This window comes from Schistosoma haematobium, chromosome 2, assembly GCF_000699445.3.
Source record: "Schistosoma haematobium chromosome 2, whole genome shotgun sequence".
Lineage (NCBI taxonomy): Eukaryota > Metazoa > Platyhelminthes > Trematoda > Strigeidida > Schistosomatidae > Schistosoma > Schistosoma haematobium.
Window position 1 is genome coordinate 30738464 of NC_067197.1, and position 19005 is coordinate 30757468.

At 29.3% G+C, this 19005-nt stretch overlaps 2 protein-coding genes across 2 annotated transcripts in view; one reads left to right on the forward strand and one right to left on the reverse strand.

Annotated features, from left to right (window-relative positions):
- The window catches only part of NF1 (Neurofibromin 1), a 117765-nt gene extending 103506 nt beyond the window's left edge, over window positions 1-14259 (forward strand). The window contains exons 49-52 of the mRNA XM_051214913.1: window positions 935-1414; window positions 3144-4453; window positions 7144-7317; window positions 13459-14259. Of these exons, the coding sequence (XP_051068098.1) occupies window positions 935-1414; window positions 3144-3146 (483 nt within the window). The 3' untranslated portion in view covers window positions 3147-4453; window positions 7144-7317; window positions 13459-14259. The remainder of the gene's footprint in view (window positions 1-934; window positions 1415-3143; window positions 4454-7143; window positions 7318-13458) is intronic.
- BAC2 (Mitochondrial arginine transporter bac2) lies at window positions 5235-17402 on the reverse strand. The gene is made up of 6 exons (XM_051214916.1): window positions 17083-17402; window positions 16218-16273; window positions 10882-10997; window positions 10049-10271; window positions 9118-9359; window positions 5235-5581 (listed from the first exon to the last, which is right to left on the reverse strand). The coding sequence occupies exons 2-6, from the start codon at window positions 16261-16263 to the stop codon at window positions 5390-5392; spliced, it is 819 nt and encodes a 272-aa protein (XP_051068101.1). The 5' UTR covers window positions 16264-16273; window positions 17083-17402; the 3' UTR covers window positions 5235-5389.
- Window positions 17403-19005: the final 1603 nt, after the last annotated feature.

The following is a 19005-nucleotide window of genomic DNA, read 5'->3' on the forward strand; positions in this document are numbered from 1 at the left end:
TTTAAATCTTTTTTTATTTCGGAGCGCATAGTGAATAAACAGAAAAAGGCAACTATTGTTTTTCTATCATCACTATTGGTAAATTAATTGAGTTACAATTTAAATGGTTTATACTGTTAAAAAGACGTAGTAAAAGATTTATTATAACAGTAATTTTCATTCTAACCCCATTCACATCAAAGCTTTGAATTAAACTATAATAACTGCTAAATACATTCTATGTTGTAACTAGGATTGTTATCCACTCGATATTTCTTAGATTGACAGAGATTAATCATTCTAAAATCACAAATGAAATGCCTTAACATTGATCATGATAACTCTATAGTTTGTTGCAAAAGATGGTCACATTCACATTGTTTGACTTCGAATAACTGATTATAATAGTGATATGATGGATGGTTCAAAATATTTCTCTCGCTTGCGCGCGCGAGTATACTACGATGATACGTTAATACTATAATAAGACTAGTCACATTATGTCAGATTCAGGATTCACGACCCAGAATAGACTAGAAAATACTTTATTGAATACATTAACAAGCAATCAGTCTCAGTTAATCCGGAGCAGAAATCAATGAGAGAAAAGGAAATCACATATTAAGCACTCATTGGGCTATCTCTCTCGATCCACACTCAGTGATAGACCCCATTTTACATTCACTTTCACACACCAATTAGTTTTGACAACAATAACCATTAGTATCATTATACAACTATTACTTGCTTCTGAGTTACTTCGATGTGTGAAAACGAATACTAATTCTCTATTGTATAAGAATTTCACGTCAATTTAATCAGTCACTTGATAAATCTGATATTGATTGATTTTGGGATTACATATTAACGTCACTAATTCCATGACAAACTAAATTTCAAGCAGGATTCATCAAAGTTGTTTACTAGCTGTATTTCTTTTCTAATTTCATTTCAGGCGAATCAGAACGCTGATACTGCTCAGTTATTTGTGAACTTTCTTGAAGTTCTGATTGATTCACATTTACCAGGAGAAGATTTAAGGACTTCGTATACACCAGTTTTAGGCTTAGGAAATACAGGTCGAGCCAGTAATCTCTCAAGTGATTCCTCCTTAAGTTTATCTAGTGTGCACGGCCCTATAAATGAAGTATCAACTGTTTCTGTCACTTCTTCCATTACATCTGCTGTAACTACTGCAACTACTAATGTAGACCCATCCGTAAACAGTGAAGACAGAGATGGACCTAGTTCAATATCACCCATTACTTTGGTCAACGTTCCATGTGTTCTATCAAATAATGATTCTGAAGAACTGAAAACAAATTTCTCTACTATTGGCTCAACACCAAAAGATCAACAAGATTTAGATTCTGAATATTTCTCTTCTAGAGGAAGATCTGGGTCAAATGTCAGTGGTTTTGAGCATATAATAAAGGTAAGCATATTTTCTAGCACAATTCACTCTTTATCTTCTGAACCATGAATATAGTCTATAAATTAATACAAATATATTAGAGTTGGTATAATAGGACTTTTTGTCTCACCTTGATTTATGCAATTAAATCAATCAGTCTATCTTGAAAATATTAACTCTGGCACAATACGTCATCGATCGGTTTTCAACAGTACATGGTGGCTGTTAAAAAGTAGGTTTATGGTAAGAAATTCAGATGAAATTAACTAGGAAAATTCCAAAAGAGACATTTTCTGTATTTCACTACTAGTAACGAATAAATACTACCCTAAATTGTAACTGTTTACAAATATTTATTTCAATATTTTATAGAAATGGGTAAGTAAAATTAAAATCATACTCATCATTCACAAATGTATGTTGTGGCTATGTCGAATGATCTTTTCCCTTGACCCTTTTAAATTATGTGGATCGAACTGTATCGTGTTGAAAATGATGATTAATGATTGAAAAATATTTCAAGGTATTTGCTTCTATCAACTGCTTGAACATTGCTGTTTTTTCGTTTAGAAGGAAGAATCTAAGAAATTTCAGCCTAATCGTTCGTCTATTTAATCAATTAGAAATAACTATAGAAGTTTTGGTATTTCCAGTGTTTTTCTGAAGACGATATTTATATTTAAAAGTTATCGTCTACGTGTATAAAATAAGCTTTTATCTAAATTGGCATGAATTACTGATGACAAGTGTTGAACATTAACAAAAATACTCCACACTGCTCAATAGATGCAGCAAAATTAAAAAGTTCCCATAGTATATGTAAATATTAGATACTGATGTATTAATTAACAGTAATTCGATGACTGAATAGTCTCTGATTTCATATTGTTCAATCCTTAGTGTTGAATGAATTTAATCAGTGCAGTTTTCAATGTAGTCATTGGTCTACATGACTAGAAACCATAGTGCATTCTGTCCTAACATTAAATGTTTGGAGAGAGTTAGAATGAAGTTCTAATTTAAATTTTAATGTTTTTATTGGACATCACTTTTTCGAAAGTTGAAAGTGATCGAGAGCAGATATTCACTAATATATTTTGGGCGATTATATCATTTACTGGAGCTGATAACTTTTTCACACTGAAACTTTTTCTCTTACATTTATTCACATAGCAATAATATAATTAGTTGTAAATAATAATTTTTAACATTTACCATGCGCAAACGTGTACCTTGAATCATAACATGAAATATTTATCGCTCATACTTTTGAGCTGTTGTCATAAACTAAAGAGATATTAACTGTTTGATGAAATATCCAATCAAAAGATTTCGATTTTCGATTTTAAAGAAGCAATTAACACCCAACTGATCCGGGAATACTAGTGAGAATATATGAGTTATCATGTGAATGTTCATTTGGTATTGATAGTTATGAATTCTTGCATAATTACTTAAACATTTCCGAATAATCAAAACGTAAGCCTAGAAAACGATATAACCTCAATGCATAGGACGTTTCTTTAAAACTATCTATTTATTACGGTTAATTTGAAAAATTTAATTGGACCAAATATGATTTTCCTTTACAGCGCAAGGGATTTATATATATATATATATATATATATATATATATATATATATATATGATTTGTTTGTTAAATATCCATAGGGTATTATAAGATTTTATTATTTTTGTTCATCAATAAATTGATAAACTCTACTTGTATTTATATAATTCTCTTTTTAGTGAACATTCTGGATAGATAATAAACATATTACCACAATTAATTGAAATGTAATACATACTTTGTACACACGGCATATTCATTTAATTGACTTTAATTACTCAATCACTTATAATTACTGATATTAAATACAAGACAAATGAACACAAATCATTTTTTCATGATGCTAAATGTTGATTAAAAACCAAAAGAAGATTTGTTTACAAAAGAAAAAAGTATTCATTCCTTTTTTCTTTCCCTTCCATACTCTCTCTCTCTCGTTATCTGTTTACTTTCACTACTTTTGAATAAGTAGTTAACCATTTTATCTACTGTATGTATAACTGAATAGATTTCAACATAGAACTAGATACTTTTCTGATCAAATTACTTTTATTTGTTCATCAGAGTTTATCTATTAAGATGGAAAGTTTTGTTCATTGATTATTATTATTATTTTTTAATTCATTATTTCCAAAGAAGAAATTCCTAACCATGTATTACATACTTGTCAACATAATTCTAAATAATATTTAATTTAACACATCCGAGTGAATTTCAAATTCATTTGTTTGAATCTATGACAATTTATTTAATATTACCGGAAATTACATTTTTAAACTTCATTATCATCATCATCAAATCTTTTGAGGATAAATTCATTAACAATAAAGCCAATTTATGCATTTAACTAATTTATGTGTATATTGTATTAAAATATAAAAATCTAAGTGTTTACATTTCTATACATTTTTTTTTCATGAAAAAGAATTAACCTAAACTTTTGTCTTATTTTTCTTAATAACAAACAATCATTGAAGAAATATTTCAATCACTCTATTCCTGACAACAACAAAATGTTTTTGTGTAATAGAACATTACCATTGTGCTTTCGTTCGTTGTCATCATTTTTCTTTTTATTTTCAGAACTTTTCACTCATCAGTCAAATTATAGTGTATTTTGTTTTCTGTGCTTTTTTTGTGGTCTAACTTATGTTGTTTTCTTTTCTCAGCTCCAACTTTATTTGCTTCTTTTCATTGGTCAAATAAAAAATAATCAACAAATGTTTTAATTTTCTATCACTATGTGACGACAGTTATAATGACTATTATTATTATTATGATTATTGAACTATATACGCACCGACCCAAACATGAGTAAGAGTAAAGTTTCAATGACCTATTTTTAATCTTTCTTGTCCAGATTTGCTTATTATTTAATTTCATATAACTGAAAAATTCTGCATTTCTATATTGATGTCTTTGTGAGTGTTTGTGTATATTTATAATTGTCTATTTGAATTTCAGAAAGTAATCATCAAAGAAAGACAAAGTAAAGATGATTTCATTCAATATTTTTCAATTTTTTCATTTTATGAATTATTATAACTTGTTTTATATCATTCTGCTTTTCATTGTCTTTAACATTTGATGTTATTTTCCAGTGCATGTGTACTGTTTCACTCCTATTATATTATGGGATATCTGTGTGAACCCATGATGAGAATTATAGTGATAATCAAATAACTTTCCATAAAATCAAAATAAAACATTCAATTGATGACTGCTCTTCAGTTTATTAAGTGCTATAGTTTAGTGAAAAGTTATCTTTATAGATTTGTATTCCTATCCAATAAGATTTAGTTGACTGTGTACTTGAAGCCTATATAAACAGATTCACTTGAGAGGATAAATTTGAATTAAATGTAAACAGATTGATGATTACCTCAATACGTTTGTGCCAGTACCTAATTGAAATCGTAAAACTATAATTTAGGATGACCTTCAGGTTACGGCAGAGTGATGAAGTTCACCAACCTACTAGTATCAAAAGAGAACTATAAATGGTGAGACTTTAATTTATGGACGTACCAATCAGATCTAGGATAACAGGTCTTGAATTTTGGAGCGAAATTCATTCATCTACATAGTTAAATATGATTTTGGCATTATAGCTGATTTCGTTTCGTGATAGAAACCCTAAGTCTAATTCCTTACCCTAACCATCAACATTAAATCATAATCCTAATTCCTCATACTGGTTTATAACCCTCGATAAGAAATGAGTGTTAATTTTATCAGGTTTTTTAGTAACCCATGACATTAGGCTTTTTGCTACTTCAATTTATATCAGTTACTTTATCGGTAAATAACAAACCAAATCTTTTTAACTAACAATCTGAATAATAAATCTTTTCAATAAAATATTTTCCAAACTTTATAAAAACAATCGCATTGAGCAGCAAAAATAAGACAAATTCCAATATCACTAATATTTTTTAAGATGTTCATAAACTGTTTCGTAGACAGCGAATGTACATGCATTAACTACAAATGCTCTAGTGATAACAACGTTAAATCCACGGAAAAATATTTTGTAGCTTTTTTCTTTTAATAGTGTATTTAGAACATTCGTAATTGTGATTCCATTACCAACTTGTTGTCTTGTTTTTATTACGTCCTAAAATTGTAAATCAATAATAATGGATTAATAATTAAGATCTATGGAGTACTTTCGGTGAAGATTTGTCGAATAAAAAGTAGGGACTTGTACGGTAATAAGATTTTTTCTAAATAATTGATATTTACGTAGTTCAAAGATATCTATAACAACTTAAACAAGTTTATCCATAATAATTTAACGGATTAACTGATTTAGAGACGAGTTTTAATCAATGATTGAAATTGTTTAGGGAATCATTAAAAACCATTGAACACTGTAAAGTTATTTATTTCTTGTAACTTAGAACTACTTATTCTTGACTCCATACAGGATCAGATGTGAAGCTTTTACAGCACTGGATTACCAAGATCAGTCAGCAGAACCTGGTTTAGAAGAATGTTGTAGTTGATATCATCCCGTGATGAAAGCTAACTTTGGATTGTACAATCTTCATAAATGGCTTCTAATAGATATTGTTTCACTTTACAACAAAACATTGAATTCGAATATATAATAAGTCAAATACTATATCATTTGTTGATCAAGATGCCTAAAACATGCTTTGTTTAAACAATACTAACACCTACCTTGAAGTACACTGCTAACCAGTATAAGACTATATTGGAAGAAAACTAGCGGGATCTAAAACAAGGACTTAGGATCAGTCCATCTAAACACTGACCGTTGAAGTAAGCTCTGGAGGTAGGTGCAGACTATCTAGATAAGAGCTAAAGTTAGAAGCATCTAGAAATCACTCTTGGGGGCCTAGATACATTTAATTTCTGTCTATCTAAAATAAATTATTTTATACATTATATTCATCCTTTCAGACCATATCTTCTATGTGTAGTCAGTATCATGAATCATTAAAAATTCATTAATTACAAACATTCAAGTTAATCAAACTATCATAAAATGATTCCTATTTTAAAACTGATATCTGGAAAATGTCAACTATTTGGCACTGATCCAATGGTCACCACAAAAAAGAAATAAATAAATAAACATCTAAAGTTCAGTTTTGTATAGGTTTTTTTAATGTCTACTTTATGAGGAATTTTTACTGCTCTCTGATTTTCAGCAGTCTACCAGACGTTTTGAGTTTCTGTTTAAAAACACTTCTTAATATTTTATTATATTTTATCAACAACTACATGGCCTAGAATAAACTATACTAAAACAATTAGAATTTGATATTTATAGTTTCTTCCTTCTTTTTCTTCTCCTCCTAATCACTACAAAATGTTGAAACATTATTTTCTATTTGTTTTTATTTTTTAAAAAGCCAATTATTTTTGTTTTTGATTGAGATCATGAACCGATTGATGTTAGACCACCATTGAAAACCTGGTGGTCTTGCATCAATCGGTTCATGATCTCAATCAAAAACTTAACAATCTCCACAACCCCTATACTGATATTTTTGTTTTGTTTTATTTAAAAAAGACTATCTGTACTATAAAAGTTCATTTAATATTGATTTTTTTTCTATTTTTCCCCATAAATTTTATTTTAAACATTTCACCTATCAAATCAATTCAATTATCAATAAATAATTTTCAAATTATATTCAATAATAGGAGGAAACGCGCGTCCTGGACTCCACTACTAGCCACTATCCATCATTGTTTACAAAAAGCTTGTGAATTAAGGCAATACCGAGGCAATACTCACAGTATGCACATATGCCGATAACACACTGATCAATTGCAATCTTAAACCTCAATGGGAAGATACAAGCCAAATAATACCAAGTGAATTTATATTCAATAATGTGTTGTTTTTTTTTAAATTTTTTATATCACTTTAATGTAAACTATTTTAAATTTTCTAATCGGGTAAAACAACAATGATGTACATTTTTTATGTAACCGGAAGCAGTAAAAAAATATATATTCCATGTTCCAATTATTTTACTAGATTTAGTTTCATTGATACGTTTATTCTTTATTCAGTCTAAAAATATTTATCGACCACAGATTTATTTTATATAAATTTCATTTCGTTTTTTTCAACAACAAAAAAACATACGTATTCATCCTTAGTGAAATCGGATTGTGGCTAGTAGTTAGATAGGAAACGTACGTTTCATTCTATTTAAGATCCGTACATAGATAACTCCATAACTATTGAACAAACTAGTAGCTATATGGATTAATGGGCTTAATATATAACTAAAGGGGGTTTGAAATGACAGGTACAGTGTGAATATCAAGACCGGAATACAAGTACAAACTAGTAACGAGTCATGTAGTAAGCCCATTTAACTATTTTTATTGCTCACTAGTGACTGGCTTCAAGGGGTATTTCCTGTAGTTCTAGTGAGAAACAGTGACCAGTGGAGTTCAGTCGAATCTGTTGTGAGGTAGTAACTCACTGAAGACAATCGCGGATGTGTCGCTCAATTTCGTGGATTAGTTGAAGTTAGACATTAATTCCTTTGAATACAGGCTCAATGTTCTAAAGGTTAAGCGTTCGGGTAAGAGATTGATAGGTCCTGGGTTCGAATCCCGCGAGGTGTGGTCATGGATGCGCACTGCTGAGGAGTCCAACAATAGAACGAAATGGCTGTCTAGTGCTTCCAGGTTTTTTATGGTGGTCTACCTTCAACTGACTCGTGATCTCAACTATTAAAATTTCTATAATATCCACACAAAAACTCTCCTGATAATGTACTATTTGTCTGCTCATTGTAATTTAGGCATTTAATCCACTATGTAAATTTATGTGTGAGTCTGATTGATCGCATGTCTGCACATCAATCTTTAATCTATTCTCTCATTGGTTGTAACACACAGACAATCGATAATTTATCCACAATCAATTAACACTTATAGGTATCTACAGAGATTTTTATCATTTACTCGTTTCTCCTTGTGTTTGTTTTCTGCACGCTTGCGGATTTCACTGATCTTTAACAATGAACTATCTCTACAATTGGTGTTCAAGCTTTTGCATAATTTCGAGTAAATCCATAATACTATAGTGAACAGAACATGAGTTGGGACAATCGACTGTAGTTAACACAAAATTACAGGAATTGTTATTAAAATCTAACAATCAAATAGTAAATACGTAATTTGCAAAATGTCCATCAATTGTCTCATAATGACTCAGACTTCATTGTTCTTGCATTTTCACACAAGTTGCATTCTGTTTCCATTCTTTACTGTTCGATCCTCTTGTCTCTCTACTGCCAGACATTCTGTTCACGACTAACATCATCTACTACTTATGTCAATATAAGTAGCACACACCACAATACTAGTAGGAGATTTAGCATGCGTTAAATACTCAGTTAACGGGATACTATTTATTGGAGTCAGATATAGAGGAATTTAATATCTACAGTCTTAAATAGAACGAAACTCATATCCTGAATACCACTGTTGAGGATAATACAATTTTACCAAAACTTACGGGAAAATAGCGATATCTAAACGATCCACTCAAGATAAACGTATACCAATAGGGAATGATTAATTACTATCCCTAATATCAACAATAGGAAATTAAAATTCCTTATAGATACGTAACCATTTTTATTAACTTACAAATGGCATTGAAACACACCAAGATAATGCTCCACTTATTGCACCACCAATAAAAGCAGACCAAAATGTTGACAAACCAATATGTTTTCCTATTTTTATTGATTCAGAATAAGCATAAAAATAAGCAGTCAGTCCTGGAATATCACGAAATGCTTGAATAATTGTTCCTGAGTAAAATCCAGTAAATCCTTGCATACGTAAAATGGTATGAATACATTTTCTAGCAGTCAGTTGTTTTTCACCTGTTAAGCAAATAAACAAACACAATATGTACAAAGTTATTATTAACTAATTACTGATCAGTTACTTAGTTCATTCTCATTCATAGTGTATTTATGCACACAATTTTATGTTTATTTTGTTGTGCTATCAAGAATTTATTCCGTATCATTGTATTAGTTGGGACTGTAAAAATGCTTGCTGACTTGTCCTCTACTTTGACACTGGGTTGGAAGTGGATCAAGGAACAATAGGTACTAAGATCTCGGTCATTGTTCATCGGTCATTGGGTCATTGGTAAATCAGGTCATCTGTTCTAAAGATATCTAGCGAATTATTCAGTAATCGAACCAGACAATATCACTGCTCCCATAATAACAGCCACATCAAACGAATCCCAATACACTACAAGTATTTGTTCTTTTTCAAATATAAAAAGGTTAAGAGCTGACCAGAAGACGTTGAGGTCTTACTTTAATCCCTGGTGGGGTTATGGATGTTCATTACAGAGGACTATCGTACCAGGATAAGAAATCAACCCAGAGCCTCTTCATTTTCAGTGGTTATCTGGCTAAGATCGGTCAGTGATATAAAACTCCAAACTATTCACAACCTACTATGCTACGAAATAACTATGATAATTAAAAATGACGTGAAAATTTCAAATATATATTTTTGAATATAAAGCATTAGTATAAATACATCAATCTACCTGGATGACTTGCTATGGATTGTTGTCGTATTTTAATAACTTCAACTGGAACAGCTGGTATCAATTGTACAGCTCCTGATATAGCACCGGCCATAGCATTTGCAAATGGGGACTGACCAGTTGCATCAAATATACTTAGTGACTCTTTGTATGCAGTAAATACTACGGCATTGATAAATCCATATGAATAAAACGGAATTGCAAGCCCAGTAAAAAATCGTCTCTAATGTTAAAAGAAATAGAAAAAGACGGTATATACAATTTAAAATAATTAATCACTTTAAATGTTGTATTGACTAGACTAAATTTCGATACATGAAGATATTTATTTAGCTGATTAAAGTTCGTGTATTATTCTCTATCATAGTAGAACATTGTAAAAAATAAGAAAACTACTTCACAACTTGTTAGATTGTCCACTACTTAAAAGAAATTAGGCATTTTATACATTCAGCATCACTTTAGTTAAATGAAAGTAATACATACAATTCCATGGTGTTCTAACTTCAATGGACTCACGAACTCAACTACTAAAATACAATTGTTTGCTTGTTACTACATTAACAGACAACTAATTAATGCTGACCTTAAAGCCAACTCATCAAAATTAGACAACTTTGAACTGATCAACTGATATAAACATCCGTCAATAGTTAATTATTATCATTAAATTATACCATCGTATTTAGTTGTCAAATATATGATCAATAATCAAGAGATCGTTTATTCACCATTAAATACACAATCTTTCGACTCAGTTATGAAACACTAAATTCTTACGTAGTAATGATTTTTTTTAAAAGACTGCTCGCTAAACTCATATTTAAACTTACTAGTCCGGTTTCAAGAATCGAATCAGTCGCTTCTTTAAATGTTAAATTTCTCGACGAACTTTGCATAACAACTTTGACAGTATCCATTGGATGACCAACCGTTAAGCCAGCTAATCCTTGAGAAATAAAAAAGAAACATTATACAATTCTACTACACTTTTTTTATGATTAAATGTAAATTCCTTGTGAAATTACATATAGTTTTACTCCATCCTTATTCTAATACCAGTGAGAGATATTGAAAAACATATTATTATGTAGTGAAAATTCCCACTTTGCCATTTGGTAAATAAAGAAGGAACGAATTAAGCGAAGAAATTTCTTTTTAATTAGTTGTTCATCATGGCTCTACACTAATATATATATGATTTACAATAATGATATAATACTCATCGAGTGGATACGTTACGTAATAATTACATAATGTGCAGGGAGTCCTCTTTTAAGAAATTTAAAACAATTAGTCCCTTTGATAAATTTCGATAATGATATTAGAGGACGAAGATTATCAGAACTATGTGATCAATAAAACCTATTGCTCAGCAAAGGTCATCATCAAAGAAAGAACAAAGTGGATGCTTCATTCAAAGCCTAAAGTACATGGAAATGATTGCGTCACATCTCACTGTGTTTACCAATTTAAATGTGTGTGTGGTCACACATACATAGGGAGGAGTAATCGTGATCTCAACATTAGGGTGAGTGGACATGTACCCAAATGGCTTCAGAAACAAATACAGTCAAGTGACCCAATAAGAACAGAGGATAAACAACCATCATCCTCTATTTCTAAACATATAATTGAAACAGGTCACAAGATTGATCTAAATTCAGCTTTTGTAGTGTTGTATAAAAGTGTAAAAGGGCGTATACTAAGGTTTATTGAAGCCTTAGTCATACGAAAATTCAAACCCCCTTTGTGTGTTCAAAAACAGTTTGTTCTAACCTTAAGCCTACCCTGGTAATATTGACTTACTATCCAGAGTGATTAGGTTTCGCTTTGTGTTCACATTATTATTATTATTACTCTTATTATTATCCTTATCTCCTCTTGCCCCGTTTCCTGTCTGGTTGACCTTTTATTTTTTATATATAAATGCTTTTAACAAGTATATGTGTGACCAGATTGTTCGAAATGTACTGTGCTAATATATCACATAGTTCTGATAATCTTCGTCTTCTAATATCATTATCGAAATTACATAATGACATTTAAATTAGCATTGAGTATTTGGAAGAAAGAGGATTGTTAATATTCAAAGTAATTATTAAATCAAGAAGTTGCTACGTTGCGTAATATATGAAAAAGAGAAGGAACAGAATTTTATAATGGATGATCAATAGAATAGTAGTTGAGGAGTTATAAAGTTCAAAAATCACAAAAACAAAATTACAAAAATTTTTAAAGAAAAAAACCAAGTGGAAGAAGTATGAAAAATAGTTCTGTTGAAGGAAATCTTATATCAATGGCCAAGGCAGCGAAAGTGGTTGTATAAATCTCTTTTGAATGCATGGATTGCGATGGCTTCCGCAATGTGCAAAAGGCGCACCTGTAAACCATGTGGCAAATTTGATGGGATATTGTAGATAACCTTAAAAGCTTTATTCAATTCAACCTGATGACTTGTGCCAACCAAGTGAGAGAGAATAGAACTTTTAATCACTTTTACCTGTCCTTTGTTTAACCACGACGGATGATGTTCTGTAATACTATGACATCGTTTGTCATATTATATATATATATATATATATATATATATATATATATATATATATATAATGTTTTACAGTTTCCTATCTTAATCTCTTCATCTATTTTATCTGTGAATAGTCAACTTTATAGATTATACTTAAAATTTCTTCTAGATTGTTTACACTTTTTGCCAAACTAATCCAATGTTATCTATAACTTTGATCCAGGTATTTCTGTGAATACAATATAAAGTATCGCCTTCTTGGATAATTTTTATTATCCATTCTACGTTGTAAAGAATTTATGAAATAGATAAATTTACATTATTCAGCTATGATTGTTGTTTATAACCTATAGAAATAATTCAATTTTTAATATACCCATGAGATCATAGAATAAATTGTTTTATTATTTGAAATAAATTAAGTTTGTGTTTTTACGTAAAGCATTTACTAATTAACCATTGTGAAAAACATACTGTACATTTAATTTGAACTAAAGAATTATTTTTCATAAAGGCAAATTACATACAGAAAAGATTGACAATATTCAATTAACAGATTGAAATCATGAGTCAGTTGAAGCTAGACCACCATTAAAAACCTAGAAGCACTAGACGGCCATTTTGTCCTATTGTTGGACTCCTCAGCAGTGCACATCCACGACCACGCCTCTCGAGACTCGGACCCAGGACCTATCAACCTCTCACCCGAACGCTTAACCTCTAGACCACTGAGCCGGTATCCAACGGTGTTAATGTCTAACTTCAACTAATCAGCAAAATATGTAATGCATGTAATTAATCAGTCACTACATTTATCGTAATCAAAAATCACAGATGATACTACTAATGAGTTTAAGAATTTTATTTGTTTATTTTTCAGATTTTAATTGATGGTCATTGGTTAGATCAATGAACTAATTTTTATGATTATACTGTGGATTGTTGAATACTGAGTGAATAGCAAAATAATACAGATAATTCATCAGCCATATTACCATTTCTTAATAGAGAATACGTTTATTTACTAGAAATAAAACTAAAATTAACAAATTACTTTTGAATTTGTAATCAAATTGTGTTCATGATCAGTAGTAACTACAATAACTAATGTGTTATATCCTAGTGAAGATTAAATTACGGGTAACTTCTGAGAACTATTAATGGACTAATATTATATGTATATTCCTAGATTATGTACATCTCTATTCCTCCTATTATAAGCTTCATTTTGACCTATAGATTATTATTATTATACGGTTTACTGTTTGTCTTTTTTTTATGTTCGATTTATTGATTATAGTCTCCCACGTTCACAGCACTTTTTGACTTGATCTTGTATAAATGTTATTTCCTATTTTATGGTGTGATGTGATCTGTTTGAAATAAATGATTCGCATAGTAGAAGCTGTTATTGGCGTTCTGGACTCAACTGGATAGATTAGGCGAACAAAGGACTCTAGGCTGCTCATACCGGGTCGAACGTCGATGGTTTAGCACAATACTAAAACTGAATGAGTCATATTTCGATAAGTCACGTGACAACTAGCCAGGCTTAAGGTCACGACATAATCACTGATAAATAATATGATCATGTGTTTAAAAAAATGTGAATCATTAGACAAATTATTATTATTATTATTATGAGCACAGATCCATGAGATTATCGAATACATTTTTATCTTTTTTATGCTTTTTTTCAAAAAACAAAACAATTTAATGAAGAGTTTCACTGGATAATTGAAAATTTAATAATAAACTTTCTTCATTTCTATTGATTTTTGATGGTTATCGATTTTTAAATAGAATCAATTTCTAAGTTATATGAAAATTATCAGTCGTATATTGAATTATTGATTGATTGTTTCGTGTAACTAATCAAAACTTTTAAATAAATTTATATAAACAGTCTGTATAAACAGAATATTTATATATGAGAAGATGGTATTATATATATGAATAATAAATCATTTTGAAATGAACATTACATTTTAATATCATCTATAGTGATTCTCATATAAAATTTGTGGTTCTATGATATTGAAATAGTCAATGAATTTCAATTTCATAAACATAGTTCCCTTTATTATTTTGAAAAGAGCAAGAACAAACATTCTAACAGATTAGCATGAATTCATTTTTATTTCGTTGGTTCTCGTCAACTGCTAACAACCTGTGATATTTAAAAAATCATAATTACATAATGGGTTTAAATTACTTACATGAAAGAGTTTGATTGGGAGTTATATTGAAGACATATTCGTATAGTATAGCAAGGGTATAAATAAATTTAATAGACTGAATATTTTAAATATATACCTTATGTGATGAAAGAACATTGTGACAACAGTTCAAACGGTTAGAAATAAGTAAACATTGATAGGAATAAAATGAGAAGAGTTCAGTTGATAAATTAAGATTAATAATTTCGAAGATAATTAGAATAAAACGCAATTATGTGATAAGTGCAAGAAACTGTTTAAAGAAAAAGAAAAAATATTAAGATACAGCGAAGGAATATTAGTCACCAAGGCCTTGCACTTTTATCACATTACCGAGTTTTATTCCAACTACGAAATTATTAATCTTATTTTATCAACTGAATTCTACTCATTTTATTCCTATCAATGTTTACTTATTTCTAACCGTTTGAACTGTTGTCACAATGTTCTTTCATCACATAAGGTATATATTTAAAATATTCAGTCTATTAAATTTATTTATACCCTTGCTATACTATACGAATATGTCTTCAATATAACTTCCAATCAAACTCTTTCATGTAAGTAATTTAAACCCATTATGTAATTATGATTTTTTAAATATCACAGGTTATAAGCAGCTGACGAGAACCGACGAAATAAAGATGAATTCATGCTAATCTGTTAGAATGTTTGTTCTTGCTCTTTTCAGAATTTCAATTTATCTGATTGAAGTTAACCATATCTAATGATGTAATGAATAATCACTGAGAAATAATTCATTTGATCATTTTTTAATCCTAATTCATATTTGATTGAAATAAATCCTTGTATAACTATTACTTACTACATTTTATCAAATGTCTTAACGAGTAATTTTTATATTTGTTATATTTTCATTAAGAAAATCAGTAAACATATTCAAATACATAGGCAATAAGTAAACTTATTACATAAGTTAATACAAAAATGCTGTCAGACTAAACAAATAAAAACTGATTAAATATGGTTATGATTTACCATTCAATGGTGAAAAAATTTTGAAAAGAGCAAGAACAAACATTCTAGCGGAATAGCATGAATTCATTTCTTTATTTCGTTGGTTCTCGTCAACTGCTTACACAACCTGTGATATTTAAAATCATAATTACATAATGGGTTTAAATTACTTACATGAAATTGATTCATAACCTCATTAGATTGAAGATCTCTTATGATTAGCTTAACAATTCATTTTATTCTAACACAGTTTTCATTTTAATGTTAACTGTAAAATTATATGACATGGATACCGTTTAAATAAATTTTGAAAACAAAAATGTTACAATCAAATACATTACAAAATCAAAAACAAAAAATTCTCAATTATTTAAAATTTCTGTTAAATTACACCATTTCAAAATAAAAGTATCAATAATATTCATCTATTGAATATACTTACCTCCAATAGCACCAGCTAAAAATTCATTGAATGTTTGTCTTGACATTGATGATAAACTAATTAACATATAAGAAGGGAGAAAAACGATTTGACCATATCATTCTCATATATAATAATAATAATTTATATATCCTGAAAATAATAATTATGGAATTCATGCCAGTTTACAGGCATGATCAATTTGATATAAATAGTAACATTAGATGTAGAGAATAAAGATGTGATATAAGATAGTTTTAAGTGTACTAGTTCAGTAATTGTTTAGGTAGTACATGTATTACAGCGATCCAATGCATTAGTCGGGAATTTTTAATATTTCTTAAATGGACAGCCTGTTGAGTTATGAACGGTGTATTTAAGGTCATTTCGTGTGCCAGATGGAATAAATTATAATTATCTACATCTAGAGAAAGTAAAATGAAAACAGAGAGCACGGAACAACAAAACAGTAATTACCAAATTATGTCAATCAGGTCTACCTAATGCGTGTGTCATGTGACACAGTGATATACTGTTGATGTTATTCAAATTAGTTAAACTTGCTAGGGACGGTGTTAACATAAAGTGACAGCAAGTAGGTGGTTTTACTTAGAGAATTCACTAATAAAAATAGCTAAACATTTAAAGTTCCTATAATACCACTTGTGGAATGAGATACACTTACAGGTGCTAGAACATTCAATGCATTTTCAGAGGACCAGTATGCATCGATGCAGCGAACAAATATATTACAAATATATTACCTGTTAATAAACGACTTTGTAATTATAAGCAAATGAACATCAAACATTATTATTATTATTATTATTATTATTACTATTATTATCATTATTATTATCATAACGCGTTATCAAAACAAACTTACATGGTTTGTTGTTGATATTGTTCAAGAATCAATTTGAAATAGGAATTAGTTAATTTGTTTGAATATTAATTTTTTTAAACTTGATATGATTTGAATAAAATAGATTTTAGTAAAACATTAGTCTATTCATGAGGAAGATAATCACAGTTATCAAAACAAAAAAAACACAAAAATATTGGACAATGATTACATACTTAAAACAATTTTCTAGATATATTGATGTCGTTTGTTGTTTTATCAATACTATCCATAGTATGAAAATCTTGGCTTATTAGGAATAGTTGATGTATATATATTCATTTTAATAGAGAATTAAATGATGAACAAATGAATGAATCCAGACATAAAAATTTAATCAAGAGCATTTGTTTTAATGTATTAACCAATTATATTTATAATAATGGCAAACATTTAAAGAGTTAATAATGATAATCCAGAAGTTGATTTTCCGATCAATGGTAGATTATCAATCAAACATGTAACATTTCAATTGTTGACACGATTACATTTTTGTATATTAAATATGTTATGCACGTTTTAGGAATTCCTAACAAACATTATTCATTTTTTTACAATTAGTACAATATATGAATGTTGAAGTAGGAAACATACTTGAGCCTCAACTGCTTTGATTTGTCAGACAGATGTTCACATTGTCTGCTTTATTTGAAGACAAGAAAACATAAGATTTAAGATAAACTTGATAGTATTCCTCAAGGTCAAAGGAAAAGAGGAACACCAAAGAACACATTACGCCGGGAAATGTGGATTGACATGAGAAAAATGAACAAGAACTGGGTGAAACTGGAAAAGAAGGCCCAGGACAGAGTGGGTTGGAGAATGCTGGTCGGCGGCCTTATGCTCCATTGGGAGTAGCAGGCGTAACTAAGTGAGTGATAGCATTAACATAAAGAAGTCAGATATGGTTCAAATTCAAGCCATGAAAATGTGTGTTTTAAAATATTAATATTTCTAAATAAATAAATTAATATATTTGTAATATCCCAATGAGTAGAAAAATTAGATTTTTTGACATTTCGTGACTTAATGTAAGCCACTTTTTCAGAGAATAAAAAAAGTGGCTTACACTGAGTCACTGAGTCAGAAAATCTAATTTTTCTACTCATTGGGATATTACAAATATATTAATTAATTACTTTATTGATAACAATTTACCCAATGCTCAATTATCAAGTCAAACCTTGATAACGATACCTATAAAATCAATATTTCTGTTATGTTACGTATAATAAGTTCAGTGACTAGTTCCAAATAAATTATGCATCTTGGAGGTGGAATGGTAGATGAAAAGAATACATTCCATCTTTAACCTTAACATAAGAATCAGGGTACTTTCAAGTTAGATAACTTGATTTACTTATCACTATTTATTGATCACTTCGCATAATTTAAGATAAACATTGCAATATTTCTTACAATCACTAGCTAAGGAAGAATTGTTTTAGCTTAGTGAAAATACATCTGTATCGCTATTATTTTATGTTCTCAGGGTGACTTACACATGATATTGTCGTTAATTTATCACAAATTACCAAGATTCCTTTGAACATATGATTGTTGATAAATTTATTGAAATACAATTTTAATTGAATTATGCCAAATTTTTCTATTATTTTTGTCATTATTATCGAATATTTTTATAGTTTACACCACGAACTGACCTTATATGTCTAATTAAGGTCAGTTTGTAATGTATACTATAAAAAAGTCCATCAATCTTTATAAACGTATAACACTAGTAACTATCAAGTGAATTACGATACTCTGGTACTTAAAATATAAAAATCGTCATTGTGTAGATTAGAGTAACACATGTAATAGGACAATATATTGCTTTGAATTGTACTCTTGTGATATTTGTTACCTCACAATAGTTGAAATAATGTTTAGCTGAGCATAATG

Excerpts from the sequence above, each read along its gene's own strand:
- BAC2 (XM_051214916.1), bottom strand. The coding sequence starts at position 16,263 with ATGTCAAGACAAACATTCAATGAATTTTTAGCTGGTGCTATTGGAG. Across the intron at positions 10,998-16,217 it reads TTTAGCTGGTGCTATTGGAG|GATTAGCTGGCTTAACGGTT; the intron begins GTAAGTATATTC and ends TTATTTCTCAAG. Across the intron at positions 5,582-9,117 it reads GGTGTGTTTCAATGCCATTT|GACGTAATAAAAACAAGACA; the intron begins GTAAGTTAATAA and ends TTACAATTTTAG.